Below are 17,115 nucleotides of genomic sequence, written 5' to 3'. Positions count from 1 at the left end.
TGCTGGCTGAGGAGGTCTGAAAAAAAAAAAAAAAGCTGCAGGGGAGAGAGAGGAAACGTTTCCGGCCTCTACACTGAGGGAGGGTGACCAGAACAGGCACAGTTGGTCACTGCCTGAGGCACAGGGGGATTTTAAAATGGGCTCAGAGACCTATAGTTTCAATTACTGTTCCTACTCGGCGGACAAGTATCCTCAGGCCACGTCGAAAGAAAATGTTTACATTGCATAAACCTCCAAACATTCACCTTAAACGCAGCTGAAATTCAGGCTCGGTGTTGGCCCTGACAAGACACGAACAGGAATGGCTGGTTCTTTACTAACATCTGCCTGAGACGAACGAATCAGTCAATACAAATGCCATCCTGAGGGGATTTTCAGACTGCAGCAGATTGAAAATGAACTCTTATCTTGGAGGCAGCTGCTTAGATTATAGGTGATGGAACTTGATCGCTTTGTTACAACCACAATTAAGCCATAATGGGCTGTAATGTGGATATCCAGATCGCAGACCTGCTGTAGGGCACAAATCAGAGGCACTAATTAGACTAATGATGACGACACTGATCTACACTCGCGACGTTCTTGGGGATTTGTTTTTGAAATGTGCAGGTTTATAACGCGTCACGTGACAGATACCGACCTCCCGTTTGTCTTACACCCTCGACTAGAACAGGGCGGGAGCACAAGGTTGCGTAAAAGCCTTGCACCGGGCTGTCCATTTCACTTACAGCCTGTCGGACCAACAAAACACCACGCGACTGTTTGACTTGAGCTTAAACACTTCCCGCATTAAGTACAAGATAATGTAATGTAGACAGTTGAGCTATGTGAGGAGGAAGCCTCCGTGCAGGTACTTGGACATCCTAGCTGGGTGTGTGAAAACATTAATCATACACCTCCTGTTCCACCCGACTGACAGCCACGGTAATTATCACAGAAGCACAACATACACAGCTGTAACTGCTGTTCAGCTGGCATTTTTTTGTACCGCACCACGTGTGCGAGTGAACGGCATACCAGGCTGATAAGCCCAACAGTGTAAGGTCAAAAGTATCACCAGCGCACAGCTGAGAGACAAAGGCCCGTAATGGAAAAGCACAGGAGTGGAGGGAGAGAGAAACAAAAGCTCTTGCAGATGAGGACAACATGATGGGCAGAGGGTTGTGAGGGGGGAGAAAAAAAAAAAGAGTGTCACAGGAATGTGAGGAGAAAAAGTAAGAATCAGCAAGTAAAGGAAAAAAACACTGAATACAAGAGAATGAAAGGAAGGAAGCAAAAACAGTCAAACTGACAGGGAAGAATTGGGAGGAGCATTTTGACCAGCTTCAAACTTCTCTGCAGTATCACAACGGGAAACAGTGAACAACGCTGACTTAACTTAAAGTCAATCACTGGGGCACAAATTTGTAATGTACAGTTTTCACTTTGGATATAATATTTGCTTCATTCCTTTCATGTATAAAAAGTGCTGTAAGATGGAGGCTGATGTTTTCAGGATCTTGCATGACACCACTATCCAATGTGCAAGCTCTCATAAAATGAGAGACTTGATGCAATCAGAAATACACGTGTGCACAAACAGATAAAATGGCACCGCACATGCTGTGGCTCTGCTCCTATCCATTAAGAGTTTCTGTTTCTGGTATAGAAATTTAATGAGTGGAGTTTGTCTCTTTTTCATCTGATGATCTGGCTAGTTTAGAGATCTCCCACAGAGTGGTCGGGGGAAAATATGGCAGACATGCTTTGAGAGGAAACTCGAACAGTGTGTCATGTTTTCACTGGGCTTAGCTTCAGAGAAAAGGGACATTTTACTGAACTCATTAGTAATTCTTGACTAAAAAATAAATACAGCAATTCATTCAAAGCAAATAGGAGTTCAGTCTCAGCCAATAACTAAATATACTAATTGTGATTCTGGATATTTTATGCAACCATACACAAATACATTCACTTGTGCGCAGACGTCAAATCATATATATATATATATGCACCAAATCCTGTACTGCTGTGCTAGCTTAGATACAAGTGTTTTGCGTTAAGAAGGAGGCTTTCCAAGCCAATGGTATAAGAAAACTCAATGTTTTAAAGACTTGTAGTATTAACAACTGTTGGGTGCTGTGCTATGGATTAGATACAATGACACATATTATTAAAATGCTCTTTTTATGTCACTCATACTTTGCTCAAACACACAAACACTAACCTTCGCATTTCTACGCAGGCTCTTGAGAATATTCCTCCTTTTCGGATCCTCGCTCTCCTCGATCAAGTTGTCCTTTTGGGCTCCTCCCTCGTCCTGGCTAGTCTTGGGTGGACCCATCTCGTCGTCACTGCCAATAGAGAAGCTCGTCCTAAAATTGCTGAATTTCCCAAGCCGTTTGGATCGGTCTCTGTAAAGCTTCGGCTTTACCCGAATGGCAGACAACTTTCTCCTGCGCTCCAGCGAGCTGCTGTCAGCCTCACTGTCTGATCCATTTCCACCAGTGCTCCCATTGGAGTGACCTTTGTTGGCATTGCGTATGGTGATAATCTTGCCCTGTGTGCTGTCATGAGGGACAGAGTAAATATTCTCCTCTTCTGTGGGCCGAGGTTTGCTCACCGCATCCATTGGCTCCGCGTAGTCGGAGGGATCATAGCCACCATCGCTACCGGGAGCCCAGGAGACAGCTTGAGGCAAGGAGCGCCGGTTGGTGCCTCCCTGCGAGTCCACATAGGAGCTGAGGTTAGACTTTCGGACAGGCTTAGGCTTCACCTGTGGAGGGACCTTGTTGTTCAGTTTGCTCTCAAATGTGCTGAAGTCAGAAATGACAGAGAACGTATCACTTGAATCTAGATCTGGCAGCTTGAAGCCTGCCAGGTGGGAGCTGAGACTGCTGTCATCTCTCAGGCTGGAGTAAGGTGGGGATGGGTCGATATCGTCTTCTGAGTCCAAAAGAACGTTAACAGGACTGGGAGATCCACAGCGAGGGCTGATGCTCTCATTCGTGCATGCCTCAGCCACATTGTCATACGTGTGTGAAGCCTCAACAATTGTGCGCTTCTCTACCACCTCTTTAAAGAAGGGTTGGAAAAGGTCAATCTTATGTAGTCCCCCAACAACCCCACCATGTCCACATATTACTGTGTTGAATCTGGCCTCTATTTCATGGGCCAGCTCCTCTCCCTGACTGACTTGCTCCTTAGCTGATTCTGAGTCTGACAGCTCCATCTGGCTCTCCCCTACCGCTAGCAACTGGACTGGGATGATGTCTTGGACCTCACAGAGGAAAGCGCATAATGTCTCCATAGAGGCCTTGCGGCGAGCAGAGTACACTGTGATGTAGCCATGGACCAGCCCTGTCTTGCGGAGGGAGAATGACGAATGGAACGAGAGCAGTAACAGCTCTACAGTTTGCCTCTGACCACCTATACTGAGTTCCAGCACCACAGAGGTGCCGCTGCTGAGGTTTGAGGCAGGACGACAATGCTGTGGCAAAAGGAAGGGTGCAAGTAGCTGGTCTAGGTCATACGTGTCTCCACACATCAGGCACATGACTATCCTCAGGTCTGCGTCGAGCGTCGCCTGGGACTGAGAGTCTCTGAAGGCAGAGGATGGAGCAGGTAACGGAGGGGAGCTGCTCCCCGTGTTCCTTCGTGTTTCCAAGAGGCCCTTCAACATCTGGTTGACCTGCCTCTCATTGACATTTCGGCCATAACCCATGCCTGGAGAGGCAGGATCTAGGTAGGCACACTGAAGCTTTCCGGCCACCTGCTGACCTTGTTGTATAAGAGTTTGAGCCGTCTCCCCCCCAATGTCCCCGATGGATCCCACCCCCCGCTTGGTGACCAGAAGGAGGGACAGCGGGAGTTGGGCTAAGCTGTTTTCCCTTTCCCTTCTGCTAATAGTTGATTCTCTAAGCTTCTCTATACTCTCAACAACATAGGAGAGTGATTCCTTTGAATTGTACAAACATAGACAACCGTGGGGTGTGAAGGTTGGTGTGTGGAAGGAATTGACTGGCAGACGTACATTTCCCTCTATAGGACGAAGAGTTAGCTCATACATCCTGCCATCTAAAACGTACCGGTCATCACTGGTGCACATGGCTCTTATCTCATTTGCCATCTCTCTGGCTAGCCCATCTTTCCCGAGGATGACAAGGTTTATCCGCTCAGCCCTCCCTCCATCCAGCCGTGCACTGTCTGATGATGGGTAGCGGGTGGGGAATCTGGAGGCAAGTATCTGCTCTATTTTACTGTCCACACAGTGGGGGCTGTTGGGACAGGTGTCCTTTGTGGGATGGTATACAAAGTGGATGTGCTTCAACACTAGAGCGTCCCTTTCTGCCTGTAGTTTCTGCAGGGCTTTAAATCTTTGCTCCTCGCCCAACACCTCCTGAATGGCTCCCATTTTCTCTTTACTTGGCTTTGCATCCACTTCGAGCTCATAAAAGAGCTCAGAGTATTCAAGAAGCAGTTCCTGAAAGTCCTCTTTGGCCCGGTCTATGATTTCCTTCTGGTGTTTGTTGTAGATATCCAGATATTCATTTTCATCAAGCCACTGGTAGAAATCTTCATTCATGATAAAGCTGCGGGCCTCTTCCCATGGTTTCCCTGGTGTGATGAAAGGGGAGACACTTAGCTTCTCCTTGAACTCCCATCTCATCTCAGCTCGCTTGCGCTCATTCCTTAGCTGCTCCAGGTGGGTCTCATAGATAGTTTGAGCTGCTGGGGTCTCCAGGAGGTCCTGGGGGATACGATCATCCTCCATGTTATCGATGTGTAGTGTAGTCTCCCAAGGGGTATCATCTAGCACTACGAACCACTGAGAGAAATCCCTCTTTGTCTCCAGGACTTTCTGAACTCCAGACCAGCTCAGGTGGTCTATCTTATCCAGCTCTGGTAACAATATAGACAGGGCCTGTGGTAGAGTGGCTAAATAGGCCTTCCTGCGTTTCTCTATATGCTCTTGCTTAAGTCTGTGCACATGCTGCTGGAACAGTTTCTTGGCTTTAGCTGTCCCCTCAAGAAAAACATATTCCTTGTACTCAGGGGCTGTGAGCATACGGCGACTGACAGTTGGCCATGTTTCATTGTGATTCTTCACAATTCTGTTGACCAGCCACTCATAGCGGTCTTTGGCTGAGGCAATCTGTTGACTCTGCTGTTTCAGTGCCTCAAAGTAAGGGATAATCTTGAGCTTTCCCCTACTCTTGTCTATTAGTTGAACCAGTGTAAGGAAGGCTAGGTCAACATTGACATTAGAGCGTGCTGATGTTTCTACCACCTGTAGGTTTTTCTTGGTTAGGGCAAAGGTGTGTGAGTCTTTAATGTAGCGCTCAACACCTTCATCACATTTAGTGAGAACCACTACCACAGGCTTCTTCGTTTTGGCTAGCTGGTTATAGAGGTTGGTGACAAACTTCATCTGGTCCTCAAAGCTACGGTTCATGCCCCTGCTAACATCCACACAGAGCAAGTAGCCATCCACCATAAGCTTGCCTTCGGGCATCTGCTTCTGCTCAAAGTCCTGCTCCAGCCCTAGCTGATCTGTGCAAAAGTACATCAGCTTTTCAGCCGAGGCCAGCTTGGTGGAAGCTGCCCTCTTGATGTAAGGCTGGAGCGCCGTGCTGCGATGTGGCTGGAACGTCTGATCATCGATGAACTCCGTCTGCTCCACCACATTCATACGGCATTCTGGCCCCTCCTCCACTGTCCTCCCAGCTTCACCCCAGAACAGGAAGTGATCATTGTTCACCACACGTCCTCCAAAGTCACTGGTGCTGAGAACGGAGGTGTGGTCTAGGTAGAAGTCATCTGCACTTGGTCGTACAAAGCGGTTACACAGACAGGACTTGCCCACACCACACTGGCCTTTCTCCTTCTCCGTGCCGGACAGCCCAACCACGACCAGGTTGTAGATGGCCGCCCGGGGATCTTGCTTTTTGGCCATTATCGTCGCTGGCAGAGGCTCATCCTGCCATGCTGGCCACAAGCTCTAAGGAGTGGAGGAGGCTGCCAAAGAAGCAGGGTTTCCATGCAAGGGGAGCTCACTGGGCTGGAGTCTGGACCTGCATAATAGGGAGAGACGGAGAGAGAGAGAGAGAGAGAGAGAGAGAGAGAATAGGGAGATATATTTAATTTTTTCGTGAAATCCTAAAAACTCCAATGATAGGCTTTATTATTAAAGAGCTATTGTGTCTTTTATCTAAATTCCTACTATGTGCCCATGTTCTGTTAATAATGTTTAATCTGTGATCCTATTTCTCCACTGAATGTTTCCTGAAAGGATTGAGGTCAACAGTAAAGCTGCTGGAATGCTGCACATTACTTAACCCAGCTGTAGTTCAGTTAAAGGCAAATTTTCTCCAGTTTAACTCATTTAATGTTAACGCTGCCAGGTCTGCAGTGCTCGATATGCGTTTTGGCTTGAAACTCGATATGCTTTTTTTTTTTCTTCTGACATCTAAGAGAATGGTAGGTTGTCTCACTGCCAGCTACGTTAGAACAAAGTTAGGTGGGTTTCTCAATATCGCGGCAGACAGACATATAAATGTTCACACAAGCACCACTACACACTTGTGGAAACAGGCACACTAAGCTCCCCGCACCCAAAAAGAAACACGCACACACACATATACACACAAGAAGATGAAAGCAGATAAGTGTTCCAGAGCTAAAGTTACTAATTGGCCAACTAGGGAAAGCCATCTGCATTTTAAAAGGGTGCAGTGCTGTTGGCTGACTAGGCTCCATCAAAAACATGTTTTCCTATGTTTCTCACCAAACAGAACAGAGTTGGCTGATGTACCATCACTAATGTCATACATATTTACCTTAAGCAGATACAGTAAATTGAAGCAGAGCTAGCCAGAAAAAGACCCGTGCACATAAGGATAAACATGGAGGCCAAAGTGACTGGTCAATCTCGATATAATTTATTCCACTAGTAAATATGAATAAATAATAAATTAATGAGACAGGGAGGATACTGAATGGGGGTTGCTCTTTACAGAATGGCCTTTTTGACGGCACAATTTGTAAACACCAAATATCTTCCAAAGCCGCACGACAGCCAGCACCCACGGGCTTGGAGAACGAGACCACCCCCCTGCATGTCATAACTGAGGCAGTACCGTAGTAAAACAGACATTTAAACCACCATTAATCATGAATACGTCTTTTGACAGGGAGCACAAAAGCAGACAAAGCCTTCGTTGTCGCCGAATTGAGTTTGTCAGACGACAGAGGACTGCGGATTTGCAAAGATGAACTTCAAAGTCCAATACCTCTACACCAGAGAGGGAGACAAGGAAAAGGGAACGGTAGGAGGGGTAAGAAACTCACGACAGTTGAACACACAGCGGATAAAAAGAGGCAGCCTCACACCTGCCATGTATCGTCTACTGGATATTCTAAACACAGTGTTTCTTACTGCAACGCTGGCTCCTATTTGAAAAGCTGAGAACCACCACTTTCAAAGCTGACAGTTAAGGCGAAGCATTGAAATCCCAGGTTTCACTGAACTAAATTTCAATCAGGTGTTGAATTATCATTACAGAGGCAAGACATCCCCCTGTCCTTCACCAGGTGTATAACGCAGTTGCAAGCAGAAAAGGGAATCTATATCAAAAAGAATGTCCCATGATTTGATATTGTACACATTGTATTATATTTCTATACACCGTTCAACCACAACATTACAACCGCTGACAGTAAATAACATTGACCGTCTTGAGACAACGCAATGTTCTGCTGGGAAACTGGGACCAGACCAGGCACCTCCACCCCACAGCAATGACACTCCTAGATGGCAGCAGCCACCCCCAGCAGGATGCAGTCTGACACATAAAAAAAATGGTTCAGGACCAACTCAAAAAACATGAAAAGCAGCACAAGATGTCGATCTGGCCTTCAAATTCACTAGACCCTAAACTGATTAAGTATCTGTGGGATGCACTGGGATAAGCCTGATCCACAGAGGCCTCCTCGCCTCAACCCACAGGACCCAAGTTCCCCCTGTTCCTGTTGATAGACACCATCCTCATAAGGCCCATGTCCATTCTCTGATGAGTCAGAACTATTTGGAGGCACAAGGGAGACCTACACAATACTAGGAAGGTGGTCAAAATGCTATACCTGATATATATATATATAAGTACTCTAAACGTATTTGTATGTGAGTTGAGAGCATACAGTGCAGATGATTTGTTTTTTTTTGTTTTTTTAATCATCTTCACCCACATCTGTATTAAGCCTGCGATCAACAAACACATTCCCTTGAAAAAATACTCTCCTACACAGCCTTGACTAGATGAGAAGAACAGCAGTGTGGTGTCTATAGAGACGGCGAGTTAAAACAGCACCTGTGTCCTGACCTAGTCATGTTCATATTACAGAGCAGGCCGCCTTAACTGCAATCAGCCACAAAAAAAAACATGCCCTCCTGCCCCTGGATATGGTCCACCGGCTTAACAGAACATGCATTCTGCCTGCTAATCATCTTTTTAATATGCCGTGTCTACATTAGCTGTTCTTCCACCCACCGGCCATCTTCACAGAGATAAAAATGAAGTCCACCAATAGATGCCTCGGATGTCTGGAGCTGCCAATGCGTCAGTGGCCCCTTTCCAATCTGCATTGTTTTAATTTGGTTCCGTCACAAGGGCAAATGTCATTTACTCAGGATTATTTTTATTTCTGAGTCAACCAAAAGGGATTTCATGTCGGTGTGTGAGCTGTGCTACAGCAAAGGTTGCTGTGAACTGTATCTCTGCAGAGTAAACTGCTTTGACATGCTTGAAGTAGCTGTCTGCTGAGCTGACAGAGGGCATTACCTTAGCAGAGAAGTGAGGGAGCCCTGACGCAGAACCACATTAGTGCAAATGCCCCACACGAGATCGTGCATTAAAGTTGCACACGTCCGAATCCTGGAGATGATCATGTCAAGTGTGAAATAGGTCATGTTTGTGACCAGCTGCGAATGTGTCTGGATTAAATACAGTCAAACACCCTGAAACTCTATATATAAACCTGGAGGTTTGCCAGGCTTAACGCACCCACATCTGCACCTATTGCTTCTTGTAATTTTTGTGCGTTATGTAAACGTTCATACAGTATTTTGTGACGGTCCTATGCCATAGTCACTGCAGCGTAGCACAGGTTACTCTATGTGTGAAACAAAGTGCCGTGGCATTTTTACGAATCCTCAAAGGGAACAGCAAACAAGAGAGACCTGATACAGGTTTTCCTGTCGTTTCCTCGTCCGTCCGAGCGCCACGTCAAAACGAGAAGCAAACAGACAGCTTTGCGAGGCAGAGCTCAGTCTTCAGCGACGCGAGGATGCACTGGTTTAGAACACAACAGCAGCAGAGGAACGCAGGAAGAAAAAAATAAAATAAAATAAAACGTCTCTCTGACTGACTGCCGAGCCCAACTCAAACTGACAGAAACACTGAATATATATGACACAACAACTGCACAACTCAGCCGGTTTCGACGGCACGTCTACTGGCAGGCTAAGTGCAGCGTTTCATACACAATAGATCAAGTCATTTGGTGAATACATTTCCTCTTTCATTTAAAGAAGCCACTGCCTGCACTCAGCTAGACGAGAGTGCAGCAGCCCAGTTACAGCCAGGCAAACAGTCTCCCAGTTCACCCCGAGGCCTCGCGCCTGGTGCGCATGTCCGCCCACATACCAGCGCGTCGAGGCCCTCGGCTGTTGCGGGGCCGAGGCAAAGTTAGGCTAGGGCCCGCGCTAGGATCTGCCTCCGACCCTGAAACATGACGGTGAAGCAAGAAAAAGGACAGAGAGTAGGAGGAGGAGATGCAGGAAGGAGTGGAAGGCACTGGAAGAGGCAACGGAGGGTGGGGATGCACATGGAGAGGATGGGGGCACGGAGGAGAAGAATGGATACGAGAGGAAGGGGAGTGAGGTCAGCGGCCTGGGTCATGTGAGCCGCACATTGGAATCCCCCGAGGGAAAGAGGGACAGGGCGTGGCGAGGCCCGGACGAGTTAAGGGTCGGGGCCTGACCCGTCACATCAGTCACCCCCTCCTGTCTGGTCACAAACAGCATTTACAAGCGGCATATACGTCCGCGTTTCTCTCAGGTTGCTCTCATTCAGAATTTATCTGTTGGTTTGATACCCGGGAAAAAAAATAAATAAATAAAACACAATAACACAGCGGCCTCATCCTGGCTGAACTAACCCCTTTCTAGGTCACGGACCGTCTCAAGGACGAGAGAAGCAGAGGAAGATAGAATGCATCTGTAGGGTAGTGGAGTGCAGCCTGCCCTGAAGCTAATGCCGGGGCGGCAGGGCGTGAAGTTCACCATAACACGAGCTACAAAGGGCAGCAGGGGAGAGGCTGTGTTCACTGCCCATGAGGAGAGACCATGTAGCCTTCACGGGGTGGCTGCATTCCTTTTATTAAAGACTTAGAGGAGTTAGCGAGGGAGCGTTACCCAGGAGTTTTAGAGTCAGGCCTGGTTTGATATCTCCGATTCTGTAATTCTGATATAAGAAGAGGCACTTCACGGCTTTCCACAACTCGGTGCCAAAGTATCAGGCCGCTCTCACCGACTGGCACGCGTTTCACAGTGAAAACCGCTAAACAAGGACGAGCGAGGAAGCCCAACTTCCCAGCAAGCCCTTTGGTTGAAAAGTATTATACACTCAGGAAGGCTGAGAGCTGACAGGAACAAAGGTCATGAAATAGTTATGAAGCAGCGCGATGGTGATGATGATGATGATGACAGAGGGGGAGAAGGGAAAAAACTCCCTCGCTCCCTTACTCTCTAAGAAACAAGAGTGGACGGCCCTCCCCTTTGTTTCAGTCCAAAAATATGTTTTCCCTCTTCGTCTTCTTTTTTTTTTTCCTCCTTCTCCTCCTTGTGCATGATGTAAGTCTGCAGCGAGTTGTGCTTCCGCTCTCCTCTCACTTATTTTTCTGTTTCTCGTCTCCCCCACAACATTACCATCATTTTATAGATTTCCCATCCCCATCTGTCAAGTTTTTTTTTTTTTATTATTCTCTATCAAACACAACCCCTTTTCTCCCCCCATCTCTGGAGACTTGTTCTCCATTAGTAAGACAGTAGGGTCGCGGCCAAGGCTTTGGGGCGGTGGGCGAGTGGGTGGGGTCACTTCTTATTCTGGCTGGATTGGATGACGGCGTGAATAAAGACACGACTGCATGAAATGAGGAAATAAATACACTATAAATGCTCGCGGGGAGAGGTCCAAAGTTGCACAACAAGTCAAACAGATGAACAAATATATATTTATGTGGAAATGCCTCCGCACAACATTCAGCGCCGTTAACATGGAGTGATTTGCGGTGCGCTGTATTTGGAGCATCCACTAAAACAGAAGCCATTTGTCTTTTCCACAAACTGGGCGCATCCATCTATCGCTCACCAAACAGGAAATACTAATTTCCTCTATTCTTTCCATCTACTGTGCGCATGCATCAACAGAAGACGTAAACACTACAGTCATGCCGCCGCTAATGCGTCTCACATGCGGCCCGGCTAACAAAACACACCAACCAAAACCGCACGAGCATTTCCTACGGTAATAAATTATTCCTAAAAGGAGAAAACACTTAAGTCTAACCACAAAAGCTCGGCACGGCCTGAAGCCATCGGCGTATGTCTTACATACAGCATGCAACGTTACATTAAAAAAAGACTGAAACGCAACATGCGCATCTGCACACAAACAGCAGCAGCAGCAGCTACGCGCAGGCGTCACAGATCCAGATCTAGATCCAGAAAAGCTGGTCACTTGTGACTGGGATTATGGACACTCTGTGGATTAGCTACGCCTATTTGCATCTTTCCATTTGCACGATGTGGTGCTGTCGGAGCATTAGCATGATCTGACCGGCATGGTGATATAACCGCATGAAAATAAAAAAAGAAGCCCAGAGACGCAGATAACAAATCCCCCCCCCCCCAACCGCTGCCACGTCTCGCCGCACACTTGCATCCCGACACATGTGGACAGACACGTTCACGAGAAGATAATGGAAAATAAATGACGAGGAACGCCTACACCTTATTTAGTCCACATTAATTGCCGACCAGCGTAAGCGTAAAGTTACCGCTGAGCCACTGGCGTTACACCAAAGCTACTGTACATGTTCACTCCCACTTACTCGGTCTGCCCGGCACTGCAGAGCTAGAGGGCCAGTTACTGATCGACCCCCTGAGTACTGAGGCAGACAGAGGGAGGAAGGACGCTGGATACAAGAGGGGGAGAAAAAAAAATGAACAGAGGGACAAAGTCCTCAAAGAAAAACTCAGCTACAGCCAGTGAAAGATATCTTGGAGCCATAAGGCAGAGAGCAGACAATATCCGCGATCTCATCTGAAACTCTAGGCTGCAGCTGAACACCTGAAGGAACCAAAGCAGAGGAAAGGGCAAGGTTTAAGTCAGATAAAGAATGGATCCGGTGAGCATGGATAGTCGATTTTAGAGGGTAGAAGGAGAGAGAGAACGAGGAAGGACGAGGAAGGACGAGGAAGGCGTCGTGGTTTAACCTCCCCAGCTGCTCGGGAAGGCCCCTCTGATAGCACGGGCTAAATATAAAAGCGCTGGAAACATGGGCAAAGGCAGATAAAAAATGTGAACTATTGCCACATATGCAGCGGAATCGCTCACAGGACGGTACTTTCTTCTGATAAGGTCATTTCTCTCCGAGCTGACAGCCGAGCCAAGTGACAAGTGAGAGGTTACAGTCTCTGTGCAGCTACAACTCAACTGTGACACCCGCTCTCCCACTATGACGACCCCACTTGTTAATCATTTAACAAACCTGTTTTGTGGCAACATTTTAACGTGGCAGCGCATTTAAAAGATTAGAAAACTACATGAAAACAATTAACAGATTACTAAATGAAAGAAAATATGACGTAGACAAAAAAAAAAACGCAGCGAGCTGCCGCAGCCTCGATGTTACAAACGCAGCTTAACCGAGTGGGATTTTCAGGGCCACACTCACTTTCGCTGCACTACACAGAAATATTTGCTCCAGAGTTTTCCTGTTCGACAACGGGCGAAACAACATAAACAACAACAACTGTTGCTTTGCATGCAAGGTCAGAGACAGGCAGGGCTGTGTTTTCCTTTTGGCACAAAAGCTCATCTGTGGACCTTCTCTCTCTCCCTGCCTCTTAATTCCCTCTGCCAGGCATGGACTTCTCATTTCTTCCGAAAGCCCTTGGCCCTTCTTTAATTCCCTCTCCCTCTGTCTTCGCGTATCTCTGTTGTGCTTTCTCTCCGTCTCCCTCCTGCAGTAGTACCTAACCTTGCAGCCCAGCCCCTGTCAGACTACAGCAGACAGTCTGCTGGTGATATTAGCATACATCTGATCCCTGCTCCCCCGCTGCAAGGCTTGTCGGCATAAGCACAACTATATACACACACACACACACGTTCAGACACTCAATACAGCTGTCCCGTCCTCCCGGCCAAACTCGATGCAACAGCACAAACGCACAAGCCACGGAGCAGACGCATACGGGCCAGATGCAAATACGCTCAACGCGCGCTCTCCGGGAGAGGGTGTTAAATGTAGACAAGGGGCATGCTTGCATACTGCACGCACAAACACGGCAGTTTTGTGGGTAAACGTGACAGCATTTCACATAGGGGGGATTGGCAGGTGGTTAGCCAAACTCAGGTGGTAATCTTCCACCTGAATGAGCCTCCAGTTGTAATTGCTAGTGTAATTGGTTTGACAGCAGTGGTGCGTGTGTGTGTGCGCGCGTCTCATTTCGGCACCGGGGGACACCCTCCATCTTGAAATGTATGTTTCCTGAATGTGAATGCCATTTTTATTTTCTTTTTCAAAAAAAAATTAAAAAAAAATAAAATTCTACATTGTTAATAGACTTGTTCACGTCGCGGTGCATTAGTGTAAACGGAGAATCGCTTCGAGCACATCCTCAGTTAGCAAATAAAATCAGGCCATGCATAATAGATTTCCTCAATAAAACAAAAAACAAAAAAAAAAAGCCTGTAAACCAGTGAAGAAGTTGAGCTCTCGTACAGCTGAAAGAACTTTCTCTCCTTTATTTCCTCAATAAAAGTCAACTCTACACCCCCTCACCTCTGGGTGGAGAGTCTTTAAGCGGTGAGAGAATGTCTTGATAAAACAAATAACATTTTTCAATAACCCGACTGGCACTTATTCAAATTCCTCTCGTGGCGGAGGAAAGCCGTATGAATAAAATCTTGTGATTTGCAACCGGCAAATCAACCGCTGACATTACCTTCAATTTAATTGTCATTATTAACCTTTTTTTTTTTTTTTTTTCTCTCCAGAGGAGCGCTCATCCTTAGCTAGAGTGAGTGCCTAATAGATGTGCTGGGTGTGCTCTCCAGATGGCGAACAAGACAGGGAAGCTGTGAGCACTCGCAGAGCGATGCCGCTGCCACCCGAGTATAATTTTTATCACTTTATCCGCCGCTGTGAAGGCTGTGACGGCCAGACAAAACTCGGAGCCCGGTCTTGATTGCAACCGCTACTTGATTGCAGCCACAGAGCGTCCATTGTTTCGCCTTACCGCGAACAAGCCGCGCGGCGTACAAGCTCCGCGCACCTGTATGCCATTTGTTTTCTTGTTTCCTGCCGCGGGTTGTTAGAGGAGAGAGAATAGGCCGGGCCATAATGGCTGCTGCTGGTGGTGGTTTTATTTTTTAGGAAACAAGTTGCAGCATCATGAACAATCACATTTCATTTCAAATCCATTACGACGTGGTAATAGAAAGGTTTCCCTTTTAAATACACTCCAAATGCTTAATTAAGCACAATTAGCTTTTATGCTAGGGGCATTATATATGAGCCAAGATACATTACAGTAAGTGCCAAGACATTTACATTTTTCACAGTGAAGTAATAGCAACATCATAATTTTTCCTCGGCTCAGCCCTGAGCATATAAACATAATGCAGCTAAACTCTTTCCATCAGGACTTGTAACCTGCAGGCTTTGTATATAATTATGTGCTATGATCCCAGCAGAGAGATCTTACATCAACCAGAGATCGCCCCAACTGTTACCAAGTGACAGATGGTCACACACACACACACACACACACACACACACGCACACAGCCACCCAACACCTACACCATATGCTCCTACGTCGACACGGCAAGTTCACGTCTCACAATACACACATGCCCTCTAACTTGCTTAAACTGTAAAAGTTTAAATAAAGTGTGTTTTTTCTTCTTCATCTTTTCTCTGCCAAGAGAAACGTTCATGCACGGCTGAATCCTGAGACCAATTAAAACTGAAAATGGCAGAAATGAAGAGCACGGATGTGCCGGGAGGAAAAGCAGAGGATGATGTGAACCAATTTTCTACAGAATGCTGGATGGCGTAAGCTTAGAAAACAAAGTGTTTGCTGTGATAACGCCGTTTGCCAGCAGCCGAGGCTGTGAAAGCCTCTCTGCATGCGATCCGCGCTCGCCGCGTCCTCACGCGCGCAGGTTAGGTGCTAATGGGCTAGCCTGGCCAGCGACGTCCCCGCAGCATCGTCGCATCGCGCCAGCAGCGAGAGACGACAAACCAGTCGATAGGTGTCACCTCCGCTCACATCAGCAGTCAATCCTCCCCTGCTCCGCGGACGGCTAATAAAGCAGACGGCAGTAATAAAAAGGTACGCCTGGACAATGCGCTGCCAACTGCTTCTGACAGGCCGTCCAATAATTAATGCCGCAGCCCAGATTCAGACAAAAGCTGGAGACAGAACATCCCAATATCGGCTTTGTTTGTGTAATTTTCCACCGCCGAATTGTTTTTTGTACCTACAAACCGATTGACTGAGCTGCCGATGATAGCGCGAAGCCGCTCATTTCGAAGAGATGGATTTGAAAACTACAAATGGTTTTTTGAAAGCCTGTATCGACGCCAGCGCGAAAAAAAAAAAAACAACAAAAAAAACGTGTTTTTCATATTGAGCAGTTCTTAAGAAAAAGAAATTATTTTCCATCAGTACGCCAAGAACTTGGGTGTCCCGTGTTATAATAAGTGAGAGGTGGGCCAAAGAAAAGAACGAAAGTTTGCTTGAAAGCGAATGGGGTAAGGAGTGTGTGAAATCTTAAATGAGGCAATGAAAAAATATTGAGGGAGAACGAGAAGAGCTGCCAGAAAAGAAAAATGAGGAAAGACGGGGAGAAAGAGAGAGTTGGCTTTGAAAAGAGGAGGAGAGGAAGTTAACGCGAGGAGCTTCTGGTAAGTACTTAGCACTTGCGGTTGGCTAATGGTACACAGACAGGGCTACTTTACAATCGCTCATCTGTACCTCGTGCTGTTGGGGCAAACAAGACTCAACATGAGGAGAAAAAAAATAATAATAACATCCCCTTTCGTACTTCTTTTTTTTTTTGCATCCATCCATACTCGTCACTATCTAAAACTAGCATTACGCTGCATGTCTTGGATGGCCTTGCAGAGGGAGACAACTGCTTGGGATGCACCCTTTAAATCGCCCTGTGAGACAGCTAAAAGAAAGCTATACAGTGGGGAAAAAAAAAAAAAAAAATGAAAGTGCCCCAGAATGAAGTGGAGGACTGCTGCCAAAGACGGGTGAGTCACCAAAGAGAGGAAGAGAAAAAAAAAAAGCTAATGATACAATTGAAAACACCTGAACCTGCCACAGTGTCAATTAAAGATAATGACTTTTTACTGGTTGCCACAGTAACCAACTGTTGGCACAAAGGCAAATGGTTCCAGAGGTTTTTTTTTCCCCCCTCCCTAACATTCTTCCCCTCCGTCCCTTTGCTCTCTTCCTCTATCACTTTCATTTTTTTTTCCAAGACAATATATTAAAAAAAAAAACACACACAAATAAACCATTTGCATGCTTTAATAACTCGTAGCTAAAATAGCCTCTGCTTCATCTGTTCTATGACAGGAACTGACCCGACTGGGGAAAGTGGTGAGCGCGTCCAAAGCACTACAGTGCACACATATCCATCTCCAGCCGTCTAATGCAGTCTACGATCTCCGGCCGAGCGTGCATATGTAAATCCATCACCTTTCCGAAAGAGTTCTAGCAGTGCTGCGTGCACACATGTGGGAGTGGCACCTCTGATCTCCTTCTGCCGTC

General features: G+C 46.7%; 1 protein-coding gene across 1 annotated transcript in view; it reads right to left on the bottom strand.

Annotated features, from left to right (window-relative positions):
• Window positions 1-17,115, bottom strand: part of arhgap35a (Rho GTPase activating protein 35a) — a 59,145-nt gene that overhangs the window by 15,861 nt on the left and 26,169 nt on the right. Inside the window, exon 2 of the mRNA XM_047593236.1 lies at window positions 2,207-6,053. Coding sequence (XP_047449192.1) covers window positions 2,207-5,935 — 3,729 coding nt within the window. The 5' untranslated portion in view covers window positions 5,936-6,053. The remainder of the gene's footprint in view (window positions 1-2,206; window positions 6,054-17,115) is intronic.

Source organism: Mugil cephalus, chromosome 9, assembly GCF_022458985.1.
Source record: "Mugil cephalus isolate CIBA_MC_2020 chromosome 9, CIBA_Mcephalus_1.1, whole genome shotgun sequence".
Classification (NCBI taxonomy): Eukaryota; Metazoa; Chordata; class Actinopteri; order Mugiliformes; family Mugilidae; genus Mugil; species Mugil cephalus.
Note: the sequence above shows the minus strand (reverse complement) of the source record. Positions and strands in the feature narration are given on the sequence as shown.